Source organism: Trypanosoma brucei, chromosome 7 (genome assembly GCF_000002445.2).
Source record: "Trypanosoma brucei brucei TREU927 chromosome 7, complete sequence".
NCBI classification, from domain to species: domain Eukaryota; phylum Euglenozoa; class Kinetoplastea; order Trypanosomatida; family Trypanosomatidae; genus Trypanosoma; species Trypanosoma brucei.
This window is the reverse complement of record NC_007280.1, coordinates 15518-31112: the sequence shown is the minus strand read 5'-3', so window position 1 is coordinate 31112 and position 15595 is coordinate 15518. Positions and strand designations below refer to the sequence as shown.

The following is a 15595-nucleotide window of genomic DNA, read 5'->3' as shown; positions in this document are numbered from 1 at the left end:
GGATTCCATCAGGGGTTGGTGCAGCTGTGTGTGTGTGTGTGTGTGTGTGTGTGTGTGTGCCACGATGCGGGGTCGTAGTTATTATCAGTTGTAAAAGATTGAAAGGATCACATCGGGGAAGTTTCAGGAGATATTTTGTTTTCCATTTTAGCATCTCTCGTTCCCTCCTTTGGGTTATCCACGCAACAAATGTGGCCATCAAACACCACCGCAGGGGACTGCACAGTCTCTTTAACACCTTCGACTTGGTTATGCTGCCGATAGTGTACTGTTGGGTGGAAAGGCTCCGATGAGAACAATATCGTATCCTGGCGTTTCTCGCTTGATCTTTCGGCTTTACAAGGCCAAAAAGGGGGCCACACACAAAACACCGGCACAATAAGAAGCTTTAAGACACCTGCCACTGCCCACCATCTGATGTGGGGAGGCGCCTTCACTGGGTCGTATATATCATTTATAGTTGTGTTTGTCGTGTCTGTATTGATACCACTGCAAGTATCCAATCGTGGTGTTGGAGGTCACGTCCCCTTTTTTTTGCCTTGCGGGCTGAATGGAGGACACACCTGTCGCTCAACGAGCGCTGCGACGTTTGCGATGTTTAGAGTACTTTCGCGGAGTGAGGAGTGGATACCAGGGGCAGCAGCGTGGGAGATTCTGCCTTTCTTGCTTTTCGAAAAGCGACCCAGTGCATTTATTGAGGTGAAATTGCTAGGGTGTTGTTGAAGCATCGCGGCTCTCCATGGTGGTAGAAAGTGACGCCTGCGAGGGCGTGGGGAAAACTTTCAGCCAAGCTTTATGTTTTGCCAACGTGGCAAGCCGCTTGAACGATCGACAGGGACTGCTGGACTCCGGGGCTTCATTCAGGCAAGGAATGTTGCAACGGCAGTGGGGCCCTGGTGGTTTCTGGAAAAGATTTGGCGCGGAGCCATCAGGAAGCGTGGGGGCTATTTTAATTCCTCACTTTTTGTACCTAATCGTGAAAGTGGGGTATAGCGTTGGGAGTTTGGGCGTGCCCCACGGTGGAGGAACTGTAGCTGGGGCGTGTTTCGGAAATTCCACTTGAAGCTGCAAGGTCTGTCTCACAAGTCAAAAAAGTGCAGTGAAACTTCCGCGAACACCAGTGGGAGTGCTGTTTCGCTACCATGGGCGCGCCCGTAAACGTGCGCCTATCATCTTTATTCTTGCAAGTGTCAGGGTTGGAAAGGGCGTGAATCTTTGTCGGTCAAGTTTCTCAGCGCTACTATGTAGTGGGCTGAGATGTGCGCGAAAACAACCTGTGGAGGTGAAACTTTTTTTTTTTCTAGGAAGCACGGGGCGAACTGCTGATAAGGGATGCGTTGTCGGTGGTCGCATTTGATTGTATTACGTTGAGGTGCTGACACAAAAAAAAAAACAGAAAAAAAAAGCGGCTGTTTTTGATTGTGGTGATGAAGTGCAGGCCCGTGGCAACGATGTGGATACGTGGAATAACGGAAAACGAAAATAGAAAGATGTGTAAGGGTCGAAAACACGGGTTTGCTGTAGCATCACGGGAGGGGACTTGCTGGACCCAACGGTGCGCTGTTCACCACGATTAGGGGGACATAAATAAACAAAACGGTCAGAGTCGGCGCAGACGAAATACAGCGACTGGCATAATAGGAAAACGCACGATAACTTACACTAGGGGATGAAAAAGTTATCGAAGCGGGGGTTGCATCTGAAAAGCGCGCTGCAGCAAAGTTCTGTGCGCACGCTATTAAAGTAACAGAAAAAAAAGACAATTGTTTCTTTTATATTCAAGGTGAATTACGGTACGGTATAAACAAAACCGACGGGTGGGTGCACGGTTCCTTGCTAGTAGTAAAAGGATATGGGTGGTGAAAAAAGTGAGGTCAGTCAGAGCGTTCCACACATTCCGAAATGAAGTCAGAATCGATCTGGTTAAGGATTCCTTGGATGGGGGTGGATTACTTCCATAGCACACCAATGGTTAACGCACTGCAGAAAATATGCTTAAACAGTCCAAGCAGAGGTATCTGGGGTTCGATCTGGCTGGATCGAAAATACCTACGATATGGCCGCAGGAGAAATCCACCGTAACCATTTTGCATTTATAAAGGCATATATTAAATCTTGGAAGCATATATTTATGCATATATGTCTTTGGACGAAATAAGCATTTATGGTGAGGAAGAGAGTTGTGAGGGATTCAACATATTTGTAGGCTTGATTAGACTCATTATTAGATTCCCGCATTGTCTACACGAAGAATTAAAAATTTCTGTGAGGCTATCACGCTTTTTGATGCGATACATATTAACATTGGAGTGCTCATATAAGTCTGTGTCATACGAGAGACGCATTTTACTATAAAAAAAACTGCTTTGTTGTTGCACTGAACCAAGTTGGAAAGTAGTGATACCATTTGGAGTGAAGTGAGCATTTCTGTATTGTTTAGTTTTCATTTTTCATTTCTTTTTTTTTAAATTGAGAGTTGCTATGAAAGAGAGTAGTGCTGCAAATATTTTAGTGACGAAAACCGGAGGTAAAACAGCCTATTTTTCGTTCATCCCCAAATAATAATTTCCGGTAGTCTTCTGTAATGTGGAGTATTTGAAAGCATAAACTGAAACCACGCTAACAAATAAACTCTTTTTGTGAAGTGCATACTGAAATGTTGGACGACTTAATTTTTCCCTTCTTGCTTTAGAAGGGGTGACATTTAAAAAAGGTCAAGGAAAAAAAATGTATGCTATTAAAATTTTTGTTATTTCGTTGCTGTTGGCATTCCACACGGCTACTTCTGGGGCGAGTGACTTCCTCAATGAGGATGAATTTGTTGCATTATGTCTCATGATAAAGGTAACCAAAAATGCATTACGAAGGATAAAAGAGGCCCGAGAAGTGACTAAAGATGCAACAAGAATTGGAGCAAGGTGTTTACAAGTAGCTGGACTTGGGATATTGAACAAGATTTGTGAAAATACCGATGACGAGACTTGTGGACGTCGCAGAGCGTTTTGGGATGCCGCAAAAGATTTGGTTAACAGAAGGCACGGGGGTGTAAGTATGAGGGGAGCGGATTCTGAAGCAGAAGACGAGGAGGAAGAAGGATCCGAAAGCGCAGATCCGGAGGAGTCGGACTGGGAGGAGACGGATGAAGAGGAATCACATTCGAAGGAAGAAGATAGGAAATCTCACTCACATGAAGAAAAACAGAAAATACACCCCAAGGAAGAGGACCAAAAGCCACATTCGAAGGAGGAGGTTCAGGAAGAAGCACGCCGGGAAGAAACAATCTCGACGAACACGAGATTGGACCACCGAACACTGGAAAAAGTCCAACAGATAGCAGGTACTGCTGCACAGGTATACGTAGATATTACAAAAACCCCTTGGGTGCCACACTCAGGTGATTTGGAGAGAAAAATCTATCAAGCTTTGTATGGTGTGCCTCGTGAGCCGGAAGAGATTAGAGAGGGCACAGCAAGCAGGGATGGAGTGTGTAGACAGAAGGCGACGCGATCGGCAGTAAATAACCCACCGGCGACATTGAGTAGAGATTTGTTGTGCATGTGCGCGACAGACGTCGAATCAAGGGAAAAAACCAAACTTTGCTGTCAAAATTGTGTAGCGGGTCCCAATCTCGCAGTATGGAAACCAAATAGGGATTCGTGGGAGAGATGGAACTACCTCAGAGCACAATGTGCTGTTGTGCGAGATCTTCAAATTGGTTTTAAGGAAATGGTGAAAAAGTTCACCCATAAGTTTGGGCATCGACACGATAATTCTATCGGAACTGAGCTTTACATGGGATTCACAACAAGATACCACATGTGGCCTCTCAGTCTCTTTCACAAACCGGTTCCGGGACCAGGCGTGGTTTACGTTCTAATGGGTGATAGGAGGGGAGATGAAGACGTACCGTGGGTAAGGCTACTGGAACAGGTGACAAAAGAAATGGGGGGATTGCCCTTGGGTGTGGGTGAAGAAAAGCAGTACGCAGAAACTCTCGAAAAGTTGGACTCGGAACTGAAGCAACTATTTCCAGTGGAATGAGCAAATAGTGAACAAGAACAAAAATGGAGCGCTTGGTTCTATTCCAGGTAACTTAAAAGGACTCGAAAGAGGGTTCAGGTGAAGTAAGAGATAGTATCAACCGCTAGGGGGAAAAATATAATGAGCGATACCGGGAGTTCTTCTTTCGGTGTTTAATGCGGTACATATAAGCAATTGGGGGAGGGGAGGGATATTTTACGCCACAGAAGGTGTGCTTGCTGCTGATTAAAAAAATATATAAGTATTATTATCTGAAAATAATGATAATAACAGTGACTTGATGTATTTACATTAGGGTGAAGTGGCATTAAGTTTCCCACTAGTTTACTTTGTTGTATAGGGAGAACGGCATGCAGAATTAGATTAAATGTTGGTTAAGTGGATACAAGTGATTGGAAGGAATGCTTCGCTCACGGTGATATGTGGACTTGTTGAACGTGATTTTAGAGATCATATTTGTTTACTGAAGACTATAACAATTGGTGTGTTGACTTCACGGGTTTAAATTAGCTTGAAGAGGGATGGTCTCTGACGGAACTACAACTTCACAAGATAAAATAAATCGTGGTGAAGTAGCGATTGGAAGATGCACTACGAGGCTTTTAACATTACACAATTTGTGTGCTATACGCAATTGGGGTAGCACAGCTATCAGTTCGCCAGAAATGCTGAGTTTACTCTACTATAGGGGCGGGAAGGTTGATCTCAAACGAACCTCACTCTAGCGTTGGTTGCTACACTGCTCCCGAGGACTTTGACAACTCGGCGGTGTCGCCGACAAAGGGACTTCACCAAAGCCTGACTTCTTGGTTTTTGACTGAATGTGAAGCTGGGACGTGTCGCACTTCTCGACGCTGCTTCAAAAAAGCATATGCAGTCGTTGGAAACCGAAAATGACCTGAGGACTGGGTGTCGTTCGGCTTTGTTGTCTTGAAAGTTCCAAGGTTGGTAATGCATCAACGATGAGGTCGCACATACAAATGTACCACGCTAACTCTCATCGTTATTATAGTGAGAAAGGGAATGTAAGCATATGAATGAATTGATTGTGTGTTGTTGTTTCCTCGGAAGGGGGGGGGGATATTTCAACTGATAATAGTCTTTGTGGTACTAGATATTGTTGCTATTACTGATGCAGTTTCACTTGTGCATAACTTTTTTCTTTTTGAGGGTATTGTATTCCAAAAGTGTATTGAAAGGAAGAGAGTAATAGGTTGTGTGTGTTTTTGTTTACTTATTTCCCCCCGTTACCTTCGTGCGGTATTTCATTCCTTTCTTCATCCGTGTCTCAATCATATTAGGGAGGGAGATTTTGATTAATGTTGAGAAATTGCTTGTCCGCAACAGCAAGTGCATACCAACGTGAACTCCCATGCGTATGTGTGATCGTTCCTTTTTGTACTGCTTACCTGGAGTGCTTGTGTTTTTATGAACTCGAGCAATGTTAGTGGCTAGTCTATTCCTTTTTGGAATATAGGACTCTGAGGAAGGGAGGGAAAGTACTTCCTTGCTTCTTTGCTTTTGTCCTCGAGAAATTATTGGTGAACATCATTAAGACTGAGAGAATCATTTTGACATGTGTGTTTTTGTGTGCCATCACTTTCACTACCGCGTGTAGAGGAGATGAAATGACGGTGGTAACAGTGCAGGCACCTTCCATACATGTTCATACTGTTAGTTGCTCGTGTGACATCAGCATGCTACATGTTGGAACTGTTTATAGAATTTTAACGTATTTTCGTGCTCTGTTGCTTATTGATGAAGAGTCGATCCCCTGTTTTTTGCGGCGGCACCTGCCACTTTCCCTGCTTTGGCTCGGGGCTACGACTGCTAGTCAAGGGTTTGGGGGGCAGGAACGGGATGCAACATGGAAAGCAATTTTTTTTTTTTGCGTGCCTTCAGGGCTTTCTGTTGTCACTGCCATCATTGCGTGTGGTTAGCGCTCCCGGTCGATGATGTGTTACACAAATTAGAGATAACTGAATCACAGCGTGTGCCGTTTTAACCCGACCTTTTTCATACTATTCACCGAAAGAGTGAGGGATGAAAGTGTTACGCGCAAAAACTAGAAGCGATTGTAATGGCGCTGGGTTAACCGTAGTTACGTTTCCCGTTGTGCGGGTGAAAAATAGTTTCATGTAACTGTGTGTCGCATATTAAATACTCTAAATCTTAGTTTTTCTTTTATTGTTATTGTTATTCAGAGACGAACGAAAGTTAATAATTTGAGTATAGTTCGTTATCCGTTTTTTGTGAGCACGAGAAAAATAAACAGCAGAGAGGAAATCAGTGACCAACATATAGTTTTGTTAATTGGGGTTCTTATTCCTTTACTTCATTCGAATTTCTACGGCTTATCGGTTGTTTATGAAGTGCATTGTGCACTGGCAGGTATTGTATTTGTTTTGGATGTACGTGCGTGAAAAGGATTGACAATAGCAGCATTTGAGCGATTGACGAAAGTCATTAAATATTTTAATTTTCGTTTCAATTTTTTTTGACTTATCTCTGCTGAGGTTAAATTCCACATTACGGAAAGGGGATCCAAAGAAAGCAACGCAAAAGGAGGAGCTGCCGAGTATGAATAACAAACCATCAGCGATATTTACGATGTGGTTTCCAAAGTGAATACTTACCGCAACCAGAGTATTTTTCTTTTTTTGAAGATAAGGACGTCCATCGAACTGACATCTTTCTATACCTATTTACCCATAATTATGTATAAGAAACTCCCATCATTTTTAGTTCTTTGTGTAGTTTTGTGCAGCAGCGGTTGAGGAAGGACAATGCTAAAAGTTGCAGTGACTGCATTGTTAACACTAAGGTCGTGCGCAGGACCCGCTGAATCACGCGGTACTTCACTAAAAGTGGGGACCGGCGGAGTGGGAGTAACGGTCTCCACCTACAGTGGATGCAGTGAATCTTGGTCCCCCGACGGCAGAAATATGGTGTGCGGATCACCGAGTACAGGCCCAAGCAAGACTGTCAGACGATCAAATTCTGTCACCTCTACCCCACAGAAAATACAAGGCCAACCAGTAAGTGGCAGCATAGCCGGCGCCAAGCGTCAAGAAATGCAGACCGCAGCCCCAAGTTCGGGCGGTGCCCCCCATCTGACATCTGTCACTCTGGATAATCCACGAGAGGGTAAAACGCAGACTAAGAACACGAGTGATGCCGTAATTCGGGGACCGACCGAGCGGTTGACCGATCTATCCTCACGTGGGGAGCCAGCACACGCGCCCGTGGGAAACGGGAAAGCAACAGAACGAGTAAAACAAGTTCACGATGGGGAGCAACGAGACCTTGAAGGCAGAGGTTGTAAAGACCAGAGCCCAGCAAGGAGTGAGCCAGCATCAGGGTTAATGAGGGACGATGGTATGGATGTATCACGGCCACCTGCACGGAGGACAGTTTCGGGGGCCGAGCAGGAAAGTACCCGGGAGCTGATGACGCGCAATCTGAGTGAGCAAGAGTCAGCAGAAAATAGTACTCAGGAGAAGAAAAGTGCTGCAAACAAAGGGCATGCGGTGATGATCTCTGCTGCATTAACCCTCATAAGTTTTTAAAGGCTATCACCGCGGATCCATGCGTCGGCATGTGAATGTCTAATAATGCTACCGATGTGTAACGCATGGGTCAGAATGGAAATTGGTACCTAACTCGAAACTTTCTTTACAAGAAAAGCAGATGTGGAGCTACACAACATCATAATATTTTAGAGGATGATGCTGCAAGATGGGATGATAACCATAATATGAGTAGCATTCAAAGGCAAAGTTAATGATTTTAGGGGGTAAAGAATAAATAAATGATTTTAGGCATGTAAAGCATAGGGCGCCACCACTCAAAGCACCGCCAGTACGAAATCAGAAACAACAAGCTAACTCAAGAAAAATGTGATAGTAAATGGGTTAAGGAAACCTAACTTCAGTGGTACTGGGGAAGGTGTAACCGAAGATTTTTTTTTTTAATGTAAGGAAATTTGCTGCATATCCAAAGTCAGCGCTTTTGCAAAGGGAGTGAGGATAGTCGTAAAGGTAAGCTTAACGGGATCGTAAATTTAAATTTTCCGATAAACACAGGCCGCTTCGTTGACAATACGTAGGACCCCATCGATACGCTTAAGGTATTTTTTAGCATGCGTAAATAAAACATAAACAGTATTAATCCTTATGAATTAACAAGTAAATAAAATTTACGGTGTGGCGATACGTGAGGAAGTTAAATTAAGAAAAAACCGTTAATAAAAGCAGGCAGGTGCTGAGGAAAGGATTAGGGAAGGTTACACATCACTGACATTATGTTAAATAACAAGCACAACTTGTTGAAGCGAGCCCTCACTAAGGTGTTATTAGTTTCTTTCTTTTTGCAAGGACTCAACCATAGCTTATTTAATGAAGTAAGCGGTGTTTAGTGGTAGCAAACAGTCACAACCTTCGTACACTCTTGAGCGACAGACACAGTAATGCTTCAAAAGGAAGCTGGTAAATGCAGTGCGATTTTTTTAAATTTTGTCATTATACTTCACGATATACATGATTCTACAAATACATGCTGGTAAGGTGAACCTGAACGCAGACATTATCTTTTCTTTCCTTTACCCCACGACTATGTCTTAGCGTTATCGTTTCTGGCTGCTGTGTTTGGTTTGTGTTTTGTGTTTCCTGTAGCATGACATTGTAAGTGACATGAATACCAAAAGCAAATGTGTTACTTGAAGCAAATTTTTAATATCGGCAGTTGGGGTTTCTGGCGAAGGTGAAGTGCCCATACAAGCGCAGTGTGAGGCCGTACTCTTTTGAGGCAGAAACCTGAAACAGGACAGGCAGAGACTGCTTGGACAACGTATTTGACCAAAGGAATTGTCGTGACGACGGGATACAGGCAATTCAGTCTTTCGGAGCACGCTGGATGAACTGGAATGGGGAAGAGGGAGACACGAAAGTGCTTGCGTCTGCACGGCGGTGAAAACGGAGGAAGGAATGTTTAAGCCTGAAAAAAGCTGCAGATTGTAGCGGGTGTAGACAATCCAGTATCCCAGAAAGAAGCTGCTCAGAACCCTCAATCACAAAACACACTCGAAACTTCTGATGCTGGTTGAGAGGGACTAGAGAGAATGTCTGAGCGCACTATGGGAATAATCCGAATGCATGAGCAGGCAGCGAGGGGCAGTGGCGTACGAGAGCGTGTTTCGCAGCCTGCCTTGCAGGAGGTAAATATAACAAACCCCTTGGGACTGGTTAGTCTGCGTAGCAAGGTGGTCGAAATAACATTGCGGAATGATCTACCGAAGGGACAGTGTGCAGTTCCCTTGGTGTGATGGCACTCAGCTAGTCAATTCTTGTGGAGTTAGGAAAGGACTAAGGAGACGGAGACACCAATGCAGCCAGGTCTCGCTGTGTAGACCACATTAGACCCGTCTGAATACGTCCAAGAGGTATAAAGGGGTTCCAGGTTGTAGGTGGTGGAATAGCAAGCCATGTTTTTACTGAAATGGGGATAAGTAGAGAAGCATTAATGGCACTTCATTTGGGACCGGCGTAAGCACGTATTGGATGCTCAACAGGGACATGGTGGGTCTCACCCTTCTTAAATGATAATAGCAGGAGAAAGAAGCAAATTCAAGGATACAGGGTTGTGAAGGGAGTACAGATTGGAGAACAGGAGCAACAAGGTGAAGGATGTAACGTTGGCAACATTTGACAAGTTTGTACACAAACATGCAATAAAATGTTGTCTCAGGCTGGGAACCAAGGGCAGAACATCTTGCGGAATAGCTAGTAAAATGCACTTTCCTAGTGCACTTTATTACACATGGCTAGTTGAATAGTTTGAAGGGCTGAGCTCTTGGCATGGGTGTGTATGAGACGCCGCTGGCACCAGAAAACCCAGAGTTAGTAATGGGAACCGTGGCAGTAGTCTCCCCTATTTGTGGTTGACTGAGAGCCAATGCGCTGAACAATGAGGAAAATACGTGCAGTGATAAGTGTTACAAGTGACGGCGCTGCGTTCCGTCACATTCAGAGTAACGGTTCCAGTAAGGTAAAATTGTCATGTTTGCCTCTGCTATTGGTCATCCACCTTCCGTACTTGTTGTCATGCGATACAACACCCATTTCTATCCACGTTTCAACGCAATCTATGGCAACTGTACTTCGCTGCTACCCGATATGTCTCGATAACACGGTGGCTAATATTAGTAATTTTACCGTGCAGAAAATACTTTCGGACACGTTCCTCTCACTCCAAGATAAAATTCATGCAAGACTTTGCTTGTGCAGACCCACATGTTTCGTGTCACTAATCATCCATTTCGTTGGAGTGTCCCTTCTTTGTGTTATCTTAATTGTGAGTTGTGATAACCGTGGCCTTCGTCCACTATCTGTATTTTGGGGTGGCGGGGTTAGTGAATTTTCTCTGTATGTGAAATAAGGAAGAAGTATTCAGTTTCGTGCTCACATGAGTAGCGTTGTAGTTTTTTTTTTGCTTATGTAAAGAACTTGTGTGGAGTAAGGGTGATGGGAGTTCACTGACAGGATTGATGATTACGTATGTGACTTCCTTTTTTTCCACCTGCCAGTCTATAAATATGGTGATTATTTTGCGTGTGGTAAATGATATAAATGATGGTGGAGACAAAGAGGCTCTCTTGTTATTGTGGAGTTGTTTTTTTTTTGTGTTGGTGACTGAAATTATATCCCGTAATGTCACCGTATCATCAAGGGCTTCAATAATAAGTGTCCAATGACGGTATTTTAAAGATACAACTTTTATATTAACTAATGTACTGTTTAAGAAAATGGGAAGCAGGAAACTGTCCATGCTTACAAAGAGAGGACCAAAGAGTATTGTCAATATGTGTATGAAAGGAGGAGGATATTCCAAATGGGGCTCAGTTGCAAAGTTTTGTTCATTGGATGAAGGTAACACATGTGTGCAAATCAAGCACCTAATCTGTTGGCGAGTAAAGCCATTAAGTGACAACGGAAGCTAATAGAGCCAATGAAGGATGCGGAAAAACATAGCATAAATCTGCAAGTACCCAAAGAGAGAATAGGTAAGCTTGTTGAGGAAATAAAGAAAACAGCGGAAGGACGTAGTTGAAAAATTGGAGGAACTGGTATGGTTATTCGTAAAGTGGGTTTATTAAATGCATAAATTAGAGTGAGGTAACCAATGGGAAAGCATTTGTGAGGGCGGTTAATGTTGATATCCGTCTTGGGATGGTACGCTCATCTGACTGTGTGTATTTAGGTGCGCTTCCTCTTTCGTTGGGCGCTGTTGTAGTTGGCTGCGTCATGCGCTTATTAATTTCTATGTTTCAATGTGTCTGCTTGTTGTGTGTGTCTGCCAATAACAATAATGACGAGTTTTGTTTCTCCCTTTTTTACTGATGAATGTAGAAACAAAATCACAATGAGGCACGAATTAGTGTTTATCATTGGTTTGTTCGTGGCTGTTTTATCTCCTTTTCAAGGTGATCTGCGGTCGTTCAAAAGGAACACTGAATCTATAAATTTTGATGCGATTAGGGACATTGCCAATGAAGGTGAAATATATCATAATGTTGGTGAGTTCGAGACACTGTGAAAGATTTACAGGATCACACAAGCAGAGGCACCACATCCTTCCTGTAAGAATCGTGAGAAGGAAGGAGAGATTCTGAAGAAGTTGGAGGAAATGGTCAGCGAGTCGGAAGCTGCGGGTTGCAGTAACGACTCGAGCGATTCGTCTGACAGCACGACAGCATATCAGGAGATAAAGAAACTGTTTGAGAAGGCAAAAAGCTTAAGGAGCAGATAGAGGTGAATAGGACAAGAGCATTAAATGCAAGTCGTTCTGCTGAAGAAAATATGTTGAGGGCTGTGTATGGCGACGCTGTGGATGTGGCAAGAAGTGAGAATAAAACTCTGAAGGAAGCCGTGAGGGGGAATAAACCACCGTTGTTCAATAGTATAGATAATGCAGACACGAGCTGCGGTTGTTACGGAGACAAGTTAGTTAGGAAGACGCTAATTAATGACTTTTTCTGTTTATGTGTGGGAGAGGTTATGTGACTGACGAAATGAGGCAGAAAAAAGAAGAGAAAGAGGAAGATGAAGAAAACGAAGAGAGAGGTGGGGGAAAATATAGTGATAGTGTATGTAATTGATATAACTGTCCTTGCAAGGATCAAATAAGGAGACCGAAACATGGAAGTTGGACTATGATGGCTGAATATTGTCCAAGCAACTATAATACCTGCGACCCTAGAAAAGTAAAATACAACCATACTGAAGCATAGGATGTGATTAGTAAGGCTTGCGTATACAAGAATGTTGCATCCGATGTGAGAATCCTAAAGAGTGCATTAGCTCAGTTTGATGCGTTAGTGAATTTGGAACAGCGCGGACATCAGGTGAAAGGTATCCTTGGTTATATGAAAACAGAACATAATGATAATCACACCTGCACGGGTTACACTGCTGGACTCACATGTGTCAGTTACAATCACACACTTGAAATTGGTGGGATCCCTTGGTACAACCCTCTCACTAACGCTACTGAGCAGCTGTAAGAAATGACGAACTATGCCAAAGAGTCTGACAGTCATCTTCATGAGTTGGAAGAATTCCAACATGAGGCAGAGGAAACATTTCTTGAGGTGAAACTAGGTGGTGATGCTGGGCTATGGCAAAGTAACCGAGTAAAGGGCGACGGTTAAGGTGATAATGATAAAGTAAACAATGGTTGTTTCTATTATATAGATGTGAAAACTGGTGTTGTTATATTATTAATCCTATCCCTTTTTTGTATGTTTTAGTTTATTGTTACGTTACCAACATTGTTGCGTAGCATCTTGTTTTTATGGTTTGTGCATGAACACGTGTGCATATTGTTTAATTCTTAAACATGTGAGTGTATAAATAATATCATATGAATTTGTTTTGGTAAGATGAATAATGAATGTGGTATCACTATTTTTTTTTAGCAGTAACTGCCAGCAATGCTGAGTGCCGTTATCAAGATAGCGGTGGTTTATTTGGAGAGCTCTCTGGTGATGCCATGACATCTCATGAGAGCTAAAAATTTTATGTAACTCTCTTTGTATATTATGCTCTGTTGTGAGTGTGCTATTAGCCCATTACTATCTGTGTCAGATAATACTATATTTGTCTTGTTAATGACTTTTATAGGTTGGGTCGGAACTAGCTGTAAAAGACAAGTAGGCGTTACTGAAATTTTAATTTTCAACCATTCGCTATGGCTGTAAAAGCGTACTTGAGAGTGAAAGGCTTCTGCCTCTTTTTTTTTTTTTGAGCCAAACGTAGAAGAGCATAGTGGAGTTTACAATTTTCATTCAGAGGAGTGGGCAGCATTTTGTGTAGTCTATTCTCCTTTATAGGGGTGTTCCTCTCGAATGAAGAAAGTACATGTTGGAAGAGAATAAGGGGTTTCTCAATTTCTAGGAGGAATTGTGCAAGGTTCTTGGTGAACACTATCTTCTGCATATTTTCGCTCTCAAGCCCGAAGTAACTGCGGAGCACTTTAGGCTTGAGCGCACGAGTATGTGGGTGGGATTCCCTTCGCATTCGTTGGAGTGTGTATGTTTCCTTTCAACGCAGATTTCATGTTTTTGATGGCGATGTATAGATGAGCCTGATGTTGAGTGGGACGTCTGATTTCGGTTTACGAACGTGAAGTGTAGATGAAATCCTCTGACGTTGAAGCTCCGGAGCGGTGGTGGAGATTCTTTTGCTACGGAGAAGGGATGCTGTCTATGCATTCCCCCGAAGTGCTCCATCAGGCTGTCTTTTGATACATGCGTATGATGGCATTGCGTGCAACAGGTGTCATTTACACCTATAGTTACCGTTTTCCAAATGAGGGATACCTCTTGTTCTGTGATGGAACGGCTCCGTTTTGTACCGGCGTTACTATCCAGTGGATGGCCTCTGCGGCGTTGAATCTTGGTGTGTGGTGTTGTTCCCCCTTTTGATTGGGATACAAAGCCACATTGCGTGCATTGTAGCGGGTCAGATGTGCCTACTGGGTCGTTCACTGGATGCCCTCTCTTTTCCGGCGCTTGGGAGCCCTTAGTTGGAATACTTGCATTCTCTTCGAGTTACCGTTGCCTTTTTATTCCTTGCGACTCCGTTTGCGGTTGTACTTCGCAGTATTTCATCCCGTGACTTATCACTAGTCCATTTTCCGTGTGAAATATATAGCTGCGAGGTCCATATGTCGCTTCATTTTCTCCAGGGGTTGAACTGGTGGTGTTATCACTTTGTTCATTGGTGTTGGGTTGATGCGGTCGGTTTTCACTTTGTGTGCCTATCCGTTTCTCCACCACTGGAATGATGTGCTAAAGCTGACCTCTGCTCTTTATTCCATGACGTATTGTCGAACCTTTTTGCTAAATCAATTTGAACCCACAGATTTCTCACTGGAGTGTGTTTTTTTATCATATTCTGTGGATTATGGTTCCGCCAGTGCGGGGTGGAAAGGGACTGTCGTTGGTCATGGGGTGTTTCTGTGGCCTGCGCAATGTTAGTACACCTGCATTCTTGGATTGAAGGCCACGACCTGTGCCAATCCATTTCTGCTGTTTGATGTTTCCATCATCTTTCCGCTGCTGCGGCATTTCATCGTCTAACTTTCTCGTTTTGCCGTGAAGGCATCGAGTTTTGTGCCATGCGAGCCCTCCTTTGTTTCCATAGGATTTGTTACAGACACTGAGCACATACGACTTCGGTGGAGTGGGCAGGGGTTATAGGGTGAAATTTCAGGCAACACCCCAAGTTCTGCAGCATGTTTCAACCGGCGCAATGCCTCATGGTAGGGTACACTGTGAATTCGGTTCGTGTGAAACACTATGTGAGCTCTATCGGAATTTATTTTCCCGCAGTGTGCGCAGGGATGGGTCTCACACCATCTGCACTTGTTAGGAACTGTTTTGTTTATCCTCCACAGCAACCATCCATATGTATTCGATGTCCCAATGCGGAATTGGCGACTGCGCCTGCTCTATCGGTTTCGTGGCGAATCTTCTTTAGTTGGTTGCCATTCACCGGTCATTTCCAACCTGTGTGTCTTCAGTTTCTCTCTGCTCGCCATGAGGTGTCACTTTTCCAAGGCAGTGATGTCGGGTATTCACCCAACGTCTTGTTGAGGAACGTTTGCAGATGCCCTCGCTTTTTTGTTCGTCAATTCATTCTTTTCTACACCACAATGACCAAAAATAAGCTGAAGGCAGATGCTGGTGCTATGATATCCGATACCCAAGAGTACTATCCAAGTCTCCCGCAAAATTCCTGCCTTTACCGCTGTTTTTCCCATTCGCAGTGCCTCGAACAGCGACCGCCGGTCAGTAGAAAGAGACATTTTACACGGGTGAGCTCCCTTCGGTTGTAATATGCTTATCATTTTATGCAAAACCTCGAACATTACTATGCACTCGGGTCGGTAGCTACACGCTATTGTTCCGGCTCCACAGTGAACCGTCGAGATGGGATTGTCATTCCTATATGTCGTTGAGGCAGCCCCTGATTTTATTCCTAAGGAAACAGAT

General features: G+C 43.7%; 2 protein-coding genes and 1 pseudogene across 2 annotated transcripts, besides 3 other annotated features; all 3 read left to right on the top strand.

Moving 5' to 3' along the window:
- Nucleotides 1–15595: part of a sequence feature (sequence corresponds to BAC RPCI93-8P12) that runs on past both edges of the window.
- Nucleotides 26–59: a microsatellite.
- Tb927.7.180 (hypothetical protein) lies at nucleotides 2728–4041 on the top strand (the record flags this gene model as incomplete). Its single annotated transcript, XM_840549.1, has 1 exon — nucleotides 2728–4041. One exon carries the CDS (start codon nucleotides 2728–2730, stop codon nucleotides 4039–4041), a length of 1314 nt encoding a protein of 437 aa, XP_845642.1.
- Nucleotides 6828–7610, top strand: Tb927.7.170 (expression site-associated gene (ESAG) protein, putative; the record flags this gene model as incomplete). The annotated part of the gene is made up of 1 exon (XM_840548.1): nucleotides 6828–7610. The coding sequence occupies one exon, from the start codon at nucleotides 6828–6830 to the stop codon at nucleotides 7608–7610; it is 783 nt and encodes a 260-aa protein (XP_845641.1).
- Nucleotides 11413–12906, top strand: Tb927.7.160 (annotated as a pseudogene).
- Nucleotides 14520–15595: part of a mobile genetic element that runs on past the window's edge.